The sequence below is a fragment of the Mastomys coucha genome, unplaced genomic scaffold, assembly GCF_008632895.1.
Source record: "Mastomys coucha isolate ucsf_1 unplaced genomic scaffold, UCSF_Mcou_1 pScaffold16, whole genome shotgun sequence".
Classification (NCBI taxonomy): Eukaryota; Metazoa; Chordata; class Mammalia; order Rodentia; family Muridae; genus Mastomys; species Mastomys coucha.
This window is the reverse complement of record NW_022196898.1, coordinates 64,455,850-64,467,379: the sequence shown is the minus strand read 5'-3', so window position 1 is coordinate 64,467,379 and position 11,530 is coordinate 64,455,850. Positions and strand designations below refer to the sequence as shown.

At 42.9% G+C, this 11,530-nt stretch overlaps 1 protein-coding gene across 2 annotated transcripts in view; it reads left to right on the top strand.

The window, feature by feature from the left end:
* The window catches only part of Agl (amylo-alpha-1, 6-glucosidase, 4-alpha-glucanotransferase), a 62,636-nt gene extending 60,569 nt beyond the window's left edge, over positions 1–2,067 (top strand). For both annotated transcript variants that reach the window (XM_031375281.1, XM_031375282.1), the window contains exon 34: positions 355–2,067. In XM_031375281.1, the coding sequence (XP_031231141.1) occupies positions 355–472 (118 nt within the window). In that variant the 3' untranslated portion in view covers positions 473–2,067. The remainder of the gene's footprint in view (positions 1–354) is intronic.
* The last annotated feature ends 9,463 nt before the right edge of the window (positions 2,068–11,530 follow it).

The following is an 11,530-nucleotide window of genomic DNA, read 5'->3' as shown; positions in this document are numbered from 1 at the left end:
GGAGGATCACTGCAAGTTCATGGCCAGCCTCAGCTACATAGCAAGTTCCAAGCCAGCCAGAGTTACATAGCAAGACCCTAACTTAAAAAACAAAAGCAACATAAATAATAATGACAAAAGACTCATTTGTATTTGCTAGTATTAAATCTCAAAGTATAATTTACATGTGAAGTCTTTACATATATACCTTTAGAATATTGCTTTATAACAAATGACTTTATAACAAATGATTGTAACAAATGGCTTTGAATGATTGCTTCTAGCGTGAAAGGCAAAACCTTGGGCCTTGCCTACTTTATTCATACGCATTAAACTGTGTCTCGCAAACTGCTTTTCCTTTGCTTTCTCCTTTAGATCCCCCTGGAAAGGACTTCCAGAGCTCACCAATGAGAACGGCCAGTACTGCCCTTTCAGCTGTGAGACTCAGGCATGGTCGATGGCTGCTGTTCTTGAAACCCTCTATGATTTGTAGTTGGCCCATAGATATTTAGTAATTGTATGGACACTTGACATTATTGAATGCAAGGTCATAAAGAAATGTAAGCTCAGCTGGGCCATGGTGGCGCACACCTTTAATCCTAGCACTTGGGAGGCAGAGGCAGGTGGATTTCTGAGTTCGAGACCAGTCTGGTCTACAAAGGGAGCTCCAGGACAGCCAGGGCTATACAGAGAAACCCTGTCTCTAAAAAACAAAAACCAAACAAAAAATTATTGATCTCTTTTTGGCTTTTTTTCCTAAAGAATGTCATGTGTGCCACCACACCCAGTGTATGCAGTACTGGGGATCACACACAGGACCCTCATGCATGTTAGACAAGCTCCCTACCAACTGAACTTCATCCCGTGCCCTATTTTTTTCTGCATTCTTTTGATTTGAATCAGAAAGAAATATGATCATTTCCCATGGAAGGTTACCGAAAAAGTATCCTTCAAAGCAGAGTTAAAAAAAAAAAAACAAAAAAACATGTATCATCTTCAGTTTGGAGGAAGAGGGGGTGCTCTTAAGCCCTGCTGTCTGTTGGCACACTCCACAGGCTGTGCTTCATGAATGCCCTGCTGTTTGTTACAGCAGTCTTAATACCATGCCTAATGCAGTCAGTGCGCACTTGGTAAATGCTTTATGAATGTACAATTATGGAAGTTTCCATCCACAGTATATGCTCGTAGATGGAGCACAGAGCTTCAAAATGTGCTTTATTTTTAACAGATAAATTATGTTTTTAATATAATGAATGCCAACTATACTTAATATAACCTATTTGTGTTAAAGAATAATTGTACATAATAAAACAGACCACTAGGACATAAAGCAATTTTGTTAAATTAGTTCCTGTTTCCCACTGTGAGGTAGTTTCCATTTTCAAAATGGAAGTTATGGGGCATATTTATGGGATTTTTCAAGGGGAAAAAAGCCCAGAGTGGCACCTGGGAAGCAGAGTGCTTGCTTAGCATGTGCCAAGCCCTTCATTCTACCCTAAAACCGGCAGAAGAGAAAGGGAGGGAGGGAGATACTTAGAGGAAAGATTTAAAATAGAGCCATTTTAGGTTATCTACAATGGGGTCACCATCCACCTCAGAAGACCTTTAGGGTACAGTGCTGCTCCTACTGAGGACTATTAATGAAAGACTGTACTGTGCTTTGCACGGTCTATTTGAAAGTCTCCGAAGGTGTGTTTTATGGTATTTCAGCCACAGTGATTAAGGTAATGCTTTTAGACTGTAAGAGAATAATTGCCATTTGACCTAAGAGCACTTAGGCAGAACGCCTCGTTCCTGTGTGATGCTAAATAGTGTTATTTTTATTTTACATTTCCCAAACACTCTGTGCCTTGGTTTTTCACTTACCAAAACCAACCTTACTGTACTACATGAAAAGTCAGCTTACCAGTTTACCCAGTATGCTGTGCTGTTTTAGTGAGTTTCAGAGCTGACTGAGGACACAGGAGGCCTGTCATTTCAGTGAGTACCATCACCTAAGCGGTAATCATTTCTACTGTGTTCAAACTTCCCTGTCTGCTGAGCAAGTGTTTATGTCTGCGTGTCAAAATAAAAGTTTTTCTAAAGGACTCTCTTTGCTTTCCTCTGTCATTTTTACTGTTCATGTCCCTGTCCTCATGAGTGGCATGCAGACTCTTGCCTTGTATAGGATGGCGGAGGAGCAGGGATGGGGGAGCGGGAAGATTGTCTGCAGATTTATTAACGTAGCCATGTGAAGTAAGCTTTCCGTGCATTCCTAAGTCTGGTAACTTCTGTACTCCTTCGCTATACCCTGAGTACGGTGAATTTTTATTTATGTTTTACCAACTCACAAGAACAGTAGCAAATGGATGTGAACATTTACTTTCTGAAAAAGTCAGACAGTGTTTGCTGAGAGTTATACTACCGAGCAATGGAAGCATGTAGAATATTGACTAGTAACCAAAGCTGACCCATTCTGGGTTTGCCTTGCTTAGTGTTGCTTCAGTTTTTTTATACTACAGATTGTGTATCTTTATTTTTAGATAGAAGGTGCTAATGTAAGCATCTGTTTCTCCCAAGTGGTTCTAAATGAATCAGTCAAACTTGCTGCATTACTTAAGCCCTCCGTACACAGGTCCAGTGAATTCAGAGAAGTCAGTGTCGTTGGATTTTGCTGCTGTTTTCTATTTCTGTCCACCCTGGATTATAGTGGAATGCTGACATTAGAGCTGATGCTTTTTTCTTATTTAACTTCAGCGTTTTAATTGGTGTGGGTATCTAACTTACAAAGCTTTTAAACTTTCTTAACTGGGTCTCATGGGATCCCGACTTATCCTCGCAAACTTAGTGGGACAGTAAGTCAGTAAACTCTGCTTGTGTCCTCCTGAGCCCATGTGTGCCCGGTAGCCACATCTGATACATGCGCATCTGCTTCAAGGCTCAGTCTTTCCCCAGGTTGCCATAGTCCAGAATCATGAGTTGAATGTGATCTGTGGTGCTACCTTCTACAGACATTCAGTTTTTTCTTTCATTGTCACCTGCCTCTATTCACTTGTTTAACTCTTCTTGTCCCTTTGTCCCCAGTCTGCCCTAGCCCAACGCCGTTCTGGTGACTGAACCCCGGGCTTTTTGCTTGCTGGGAAGGTGCTGAGCACTGACCTAGCTCCTCAGCCCCTGGGTTTACCTCGTTTATTTCAATGTTTGCTAAACCCTTTCCCACCCCCATGTTGTCAGTCCCTACCTTTTGTTTTTAAAGCTTTGATCCATTCTTGTAGCCATTTGTTCTTAAGTGTTTTTCTAGGTCCCAAAATTGTTAGCACTTTTAATTAAATTGCGTGGATGCTATAAATAAATTTGATAAGCACCAACATTTACAATAATTAATCTTGTAGCCTAAAGACACAGAATGTCTGGGCTCTTCCTTTCTTTAACTTCCTGGTTCTTCCTCACGTTTATGCTGTGGGTTTCTGTGACCAGTTTTGATTCATCTCAATATTAAGCCAATTGGTCAGAATAAGAAATTAAAAGCCGCCAGTGGTGGTGCACACCTTTAATCCTAGCACTTAGGAGGCAGAGGCAGGTGGATTTCTGAGTTCAAGGCCAGCCTGGTCTACCAAGTGAGTTCCAGGACAGCTAGGGCTACACAGAGAAACCCTTTCTCGAAAAAAAAAAAAAAAAGAAATTAAGGTTCAACAGACATATATAAACTCCCTACCTTGTGTATTGCAGTTACTACACATATTTTCTAAATGAGAAAATAACTCTAAGTCACACAACTAATGAATCATTGGGACAAAACTCAGTCCCTCATCATCATAAATATTCCTTCATGGATCCTTTGTTTGTTTGTTTTGTTTCTTTTGGCCCGCCTCTGCCTCCCAAGTGCTGGGATTAAAGGCATGCGCCACCACTGCCCGGCTCTTTCATAGATCCTTAACATTGCAGTAGGATGTGCTTGCCTTCAGGCTTCCTTCCACTGTATGTCCATGGGTCCAGCTGTGGCTGGTATTGGCTGCCCCTTGATTGTGGGAAGCATAGATTCTGTTCTGATGGAGTCTGGGTACCCCCTTCTATCACCTGGTCAAAATATTTCTAGCCTGTATTCCTGGGTAAACATTCAGAATGACATTGCTGAACGCAGGCTAAGTTATACCATTACACCACTGGGATAACTTTGCAAATAGAAGTGTCGTATCAAAACTGACAGAAAGTCAAGGACAACAAGAAACATAACACCTCAGTGGTCAGAGTTGGGACTAGAGAATGTTAGCTAGGAATTAAATCTCATGCTTGGTGTGCTTAAATAAGTAGGGGGTGCACGGGGGCCACAGGGAGCAAGTCCTGTCTGGAAGCTAACTAGTAAATATGGCGCTTAATTCTGCCAATGCTCAGGTCAAGCAATTTAAGGCAGTTGGCATGTTTTTGAAAGTAGGGAACTGTTGTTTTGTTTTGAGACAAGATCTCACTTTATAGCCCAGGTTGGCCTGGAACTCATTTTGTAGCCCAGTCTAGCTTCAAACCCATGGCTGTCCGTCCTCCTGCCTTAGCCTTCCAAGTTCTGAGATTGTGAATATAAGCCACAGGGTCCAGATGCTGCTCAGTTTTAATAGACACAATATAGGAAGGAACGCTCCCAAAATGATTCATCTTGTAATAACGTGAACATAGTTCAGATCACCCTGTCTGATTCATCTCTGCTCCTTTACTCGGGGGTGAGGACCAGCTCAGTTCCTCTGCCCTGACTGTGATGGCAACTGTGTAAACCAGCAGTTTTCAACCTGTGGGTCAAGACCCCCTTGTGGGTCACATGTCAGATATCTACATTGTGGTTCATAACAGTAGCAACACTATAGTCGTGAAATAGCAGCAGATAACTCCTGACTCCATGAGAAACAGCATTGGGAAGGTATCCGCTGAGGTCTGTGCTTTTCTCTCTCCTCAATTTTTTCTTTGCTTCCCTGGCTCCCTTTTCTCTACGTTTCCCTTCTTAGGTCTAGCAGCATTTTCTCACTACAGGATCTGTCAAAATGAACTCTACCCATGCATGAACACATGTGTCTCTCTCTCTCTCTCACACACACACACACACACATACACATGCGTGAAAAGACAATCCCTCCCCATCCAAAAAAAAAAAAATTCTACCTGTATTTCAACAATAGATGAATGCTGAAATTTTGACTCATGAGAAAACTAAGGGTTTTTTCTTTCAACTGGTAGATTATTAAATTTAGTAGTGTACAGAGAATTTTTTTTAAAGCTTGCTTAAGATCTCTTTGGATAAGAATACCTATTACAAAATATTTGAGGACTGTATTCTTGTCACAAAGATAAGACTCCAACTGCCTTCAAATTACTTCCTTCTGGACTAGGAAGCTGAGTAAACAGAAGAGAGTTACTTCCTTCTCGAAAAATGTTTGTATTGGAGATGTTGAAAGGCCAGCTCTGTGTTCTCAGGACTGTAAATTATCTAAGCATTTTGATGGATCATGCTGGCTTAATTTCCTCCCTCTAGATAAAAAGAAATGCAGTTGTTTACATCTTGCTTGTAACTAATCTTGAAAGAGAGCCCTGTTTCACTCAGGTCTTCAGGGCATGTGGGCTACAGAATTTTTTGAATATGTGTGACTTGAGCAAAGGACGTATGTAGCTTGGTGGTAGAGAATTTGCCTATGTGTGAAGAAGCCCTGTGTGTGTGTTTAAAAATGTATATATATTTTTTCTTTTTCTTTTTGGTTTTTCGAGACAGGGTTTCTCTGTATAGCCCTGGCTGTCCTGGAACTCACTCTGTAGAGCAGGCTGGCCTCAAACTCAGAAATCCACCTGCCTCTGCCTCCCGAGTGCTGGGATTAAAGGCGTGCGCCACCACCGCCCAGCTAAAAATGTATTTTTTAATAAAACTTTTTAAAAAGTATTATTCTATTGTACATGTAAGTGTTTTCCTTCACTGTATATCTGTGTACCAGATATATGCCTGGTGGCCATAGAAGCCACAAGAAGGCATCAGATCCTCAGGAACTGGAGTTACGGGAACTTTGGAACCTGCCATGTGGGTCCTGGAACTCAAGCCCATGTCCTCTGGAAGAGCAGCTAGTGCTTTTAACTGCTGAGCTGTCTCTCCAGCCTTTTTTTTTTTTTTTTAATTGTGCCTGTCTGAGTGTGAGTTTGTGCACATAAAGGCTGTATTCATGAAGGTAGAAGAAGGCATTGCATTCTCTAGAGCTGGAGTTGGAGGAAATTGTAAGTCTCCCAACTTGGATGCTGGGAACGGAACTCTGGTCCTCGGGAAGAGCAGTAAGTGCTCTTACCTACCAAGCCAGCTCTCCAGTCCTAAGGACCCAAGCAAGGCCTGCTTTTAATCCTTAGCAATGCTAAAAGAGAGAGACAGAGACAGAGAGACAGACACACACACGGGGAGAAAGAAAGAGAGAGAACTATAAGCATGGTCCTTTTTCCTGGAAGAATTCTGGTATCAAGCCTTAGCAAAAATAAGATGTTTAAAAGAAGGATTGATTGCTTAACATCAGTTTGTACTTAATGTTAGAAAGAAAGCAATCCTAGGTTTGTTTGAAGGATTGCTTTTTGATGGCTTCTGTTCTGTTGTTTTCTGCAAGTGATCACTAAGGGCACAGGGAAACCGTTGAATGGATGACTCAGTGGGTGGGAAAAAGGTTTACTGTGGATAGCAGACTGTCACCTGTTTATCTTTGGGGTGATAGAGACTAGCAAGAGGCATTGGGGGTGGGGTGGAGGGGTCCAAAGCTGCCATGGCTACCTCTTGAAGGCAGAGAGAATAGCCAAAAGGCCAAGAAGAGAGCAGTGTATAGCTCTAGAGTGGGGATGATCGGGAACAGCCTGGAAGTTTAGGGCCAGAAGATCCTGGTGGCTTTGGTGTGGGTTACAGGTCTGTGTTAGTGGGTACTAAGGAGCCTGGAGGCTAGTGTGGGGCTTTGATAGGCCTTATAGGTATGAGCTAATAGGGAGCTAGAAATTATTAGCTTGTAAGAATTACTTCACCCAGGTGGTGGTGCACGCCTTTAATCCTACCACTTGGGAGGCAGAGGCAGGTGGATTTCCGAGTTCCAGGCCAGCCTGGTCTACAGAGTGTGTTCCAGGACAGCCAGGGCTATACAGAGAAACCCTGTCTCGAAAAACCAAAAATAAAAAAGAATTACTTCATGATCACTTGCAGAATACAGAACAGAACAAAAGCCACCCAAAAAAAGCAGTCCTTCAAGCATATTAAGGATATTTTCCTTCTCTCTTAACACAAAGTAGAACTGATGTTAAAAATCAGTTGACCGAGTTAGTAGGAAATACAAGTAGCTCTTCCTGGCAGGCAGAAAACTATGCCACAAGTTTCCAAGGAATGCTAAGTGTCATTTTGAAGTTTGGGGTTTGGGGCCTAACAATCACAAACTGCTGTTGCTGTTCCAGCCAAGTGTACTATTTTTTAATATTTACTTGTTTATTTATTTAATGTGCACCAGTTTTGCCTATATGTATGTCTGTGTGAGGGTGTTAGATCCCCTGGAATTGGAGTTACAGACAGTTGTGAGCTGCTGTGTGGGTGCTGGGAACTGAACCCCAGGACCCCTGGAAGGGAAGCTAGTGCTCTTAACCACTGAGCCATCTCTCCAGCCCTACCCCCATCCCACCCCCAGTAGTTTTTAATACGTACTGTAAAAGCAGGTACTCATCAAGGATTTCTTTTATATGCATATCAGGACTTACTGGTAACACAGTTGTAAGCATGGATTATCAAGATTTTCTATTTATGATCAAGATATCTCTTTCCTCGTTTCTTGATAATTGAGGTGCACAGGCTGTGTTCTCATGGGTTCCCACAGATTCTAGGCTTGCAGGGCCAGCCAGAAAGTGACCTTTCTTCTCCATAGTATGGCTAGGGACATTGGAAGTAAGATACTAAGCCAGTTTTTCTTTAAGGTAATTTATTGGTTTCATGAAGGCAAGCTCACTTCCTGGAAACTGTCAGGTCATATTTATCTTCATATATAACCAACTTTCACAAATGCGGTGCTTGAGTCATATAACCACAGAGAACAGGTGATTATTATTAATGAACTCGTTCAAATAACTATATCCCCACAAAAATAAGAATACTTGATAAAATTTCTAAATGCTAAAGGGATCAGGTAGAGAGAAAGTGAAAATTTTATTTCTAATGGTATACCACTCAAGTACCAGAAGATATAGACTGCTATTGTTTGAACGTGTGCTCCAGACCTCTCATGGAAATACAGTTGGTATGGTAATGCAGTCACTAAGAGGTAAGATGGTGTGTGTGTGTGTGTGTGTGTGTGTGTGTGTGTGTGTGTGTGTGAGAGAGAGAGAGAGAGAGAGAGAGAGAGAGAGAGATGCTTATGGGTTGTGTGCTTGTGTCCGTGTGTGTGTGTGTGTGTGTGTGTGTGTGTGTGTGTAGGAACATCAGAGGTTGGTATCTCTTGTCTTCTTCAGTTACTTTCACCTCATTTTCTTAGCTGCGTCTTTCACTGAACCTGGAATTCACTGGTCCATCTGGGCAGCCACTGAGCTCTAGGACCCAGGTATCTCTTCCTCCTCAGTGCTGGCTTTACAGACAGGTTCTGCTGCACCTGACCACCTTTTGTGTGTGTGTGTGTTGGGGTGCTGGTACCACCAATGTATCAGTCACCTTATGAGCTGAGTCATCACCCCGACCCCAAGAGTTTGGATCTCTAAGAAGTAGTTTACATAAGCGGTAACCTCCTAAATGCTGTAATGTCCTCATCTTAGCGTGACTTATCACAGAGGAGAGGGATGATCTGAGCCTCTATACCCCTCCTCTCGAGTATGCTCATTTGCCCTCTGCCTTGGCATGAAGTACCATGATGGCCATGTGGTTACATTTTAGATGTCAACTCATCTGGATTAACAGCTGCTTGGATTGTTGACATTTAGTTTAGGCTCCACCTTACAGTTACCTGGCAATAGCCAGGTGTGTGTGACTCTATAAAAGGGGCTGCTCGACCCCCTCCTCTCTCTCTTGCTCTCCCTCTCTCTCCCCATTCCCCTCCTCCCTCTCTCCATGTGCTCATGGCCAGTTACTACTCTTCTCCCTCTCTCTCCCTCTCTCCCTCTTTCTCTCCCTTTCTCTTCTTCTGTCCCTCCTTCCCCCCTCTCTCTCCCCTCCCTCAACTCCCCTCCCCATGCCCTGAATAAACTCTATTCCACACTATAATATATATTATATTCTATACTATAGTATAGAATCGAGTTTATTCTTTGTGGCTGGTCCCTCACAGCATGGGCCCAAAGAGGCACCCCCTTCCCCCACTCCTAACCGCACCCCCACCAAACATATCCCTTCTTCCTTTCTTTTTATGAAACACAATATAGATGGCTGGTGAGTTGTGGTTTATGGATGTATCTGTGACAATGTTTCTAGAATTGAAAAGTATGTAGGCCAGCAAATTGAGGGAAGATCTTCCCTTGCAAGGTGGGGCCTGTATTCAGTCTGGTGGGATCCCTAATAGAAAGCAGAAAGACAGAACTAATGAGAGAGTCATTCCACCCCCCTCTCCCCTTCCTCCTGGAGCAAAGACCCTTCACCTCTTGTCCTTGGACATCAGACTTCTAGATTGCTTTGACTTTTGGACAAACACGTAAAAGACATAAAGAAGGACCGACGTCATTCATTTGGCAGTCTTTCCTGTGAAGCTTATCAAATGAACCTAAATAATTTAACAGTGAAGAGAGAAAACAAATCCATTGAGATTTCCCACCGGAGCTTTTGGAAAACCCTGAAGTTAGCCTGAGTTCGAAAGGCTTTGTTCAGCTAGATGTAATGGCTCTCTCCTTCTTTATGGATTTTACGTGTTTGTTATTGGTAGAAACGTTACAAAGATGGTACAAGCTTCATAAATATCTGATGTCTACGTTAAATGTTAGCAATCGTAGCTCTAATAATTTCACACCACCATGTTAATAAGTTATTGAGCCGGGCAGTAGTGGTACATGCCTTTAATCCCAGCACTTGGAAGGCAGAGGCAGGCAAGTTTCTGAGTTCGAGGCCAGCCTGGTCTACAGAGTGAGTTCCAGGACAGCCAGAGCTATAGAGAGAAACCCTGTCCAGCTACTCGGGAGGCTAAAGCACGTGCATCACTTAAGCTCAGGGATTCAAGACCATCCTAAACAACACAGTGAAAGCCAAATGACAGACTGTCCAGGACAAGTTAACCCAGTCAACCAGCTTTGGTTCCTCACATCAGTCTGTTTTTTCATCTATAATTTTATGTGCTATGAAGAAAGGGGAACACCCAACAATATGGCTGGCCAGAGAGATAACGGAACAGTATCTGCTGCGCAACTTTCCGAGACAAATGTCTGGCACAGCCACACATCCGGCGTGGCGCTGGGAGGTCAGGATTGACTTCCGCAAGCCCAGGTTGCTGGGGAAACTGGCTCATTGCGGGATCTAACGCAGCGATGGATGATTACAGAAGGCTGCGGCTGCTCGAATTCACCAAAGTCTCACCCACCAGGGTCCTAGCCTATGATTTTAAGTCTAGTACAGAATCCACGTAAATTTGGACTCAGTGTACCACCTAGTGTCAAAACAAACAGGACTGACCCTAGGCTTAGTTGACAGAGACAAAACTAGATTATTTAAAAGTAATGTGTTTTTTGTGTTCTCTGTCCTTGCCCTACCTAATTAGGGATTCTTCTGGTCTTGGTAAACACTGTGCTATAGGAAGATTGCGCTGCTGCCGTGTGGCATGTAGAAAAGCTAAAGGGCAGCCTGCTACAACACCCCACCTCTTTCTCTGGCTTTTAAATTAATTTTGTCCTCTCCTCCAGGATGTCTACTCATCCCTGGCGGGGATGTTACATGTTAGTTTATTGCTGTTTTAGAGTCTAGATCACAACAGCAGCAGCAGATGTGTACTTCTGGAATGACACAGGTACCAACACAGAGTTCATGACCCCAGGAACCACATAGACAGCCTCGGAAGTGTGGAGAAGTGTCATAGTGTATAAATGGTCTATGTCATCAATACCTCATTGCAACTGGCTCGAAGCATTTCTGATATTATCTCAACTATAGACACAGCCTAGGGGCGGGGACCAATGAGGGCACAGGGTTCTCCATTGTCACCAACCAGGCATGTCTAAGAAAGAGCGTTTCGTTTTGTGATAGTATCCTTTTCATTTGTGCTTTCTCCTCACTTGGCAAGAATATGCTTTTGTGGGGCATGGTAGGACATACCTTTAACCCTAGCAATGAGGAAGTAGAGACAGGTGGATCTCTGAGTTTGAGGCCATGACTATATAGTGAGACCCTGGAGGTGGTGGGGAGGAGGAGGAAGATGAGGAGAAAAGAAGGAAACTATTGCTATTGGGCAAGAGTTTGAGAGATTCAAATTAAAGAACCAAGACCAACTTGGTAAAATAACTGGGGTTGGGGTGTAGTTCCTAGTAGACCAGGTACTTAGCATAAATCATTTATATTATTTAATACCCAGCATCAAAACTCACATCAATAGATAGATAGATAGATAGATAGATAGATAGATAGATAGATAGATAGATA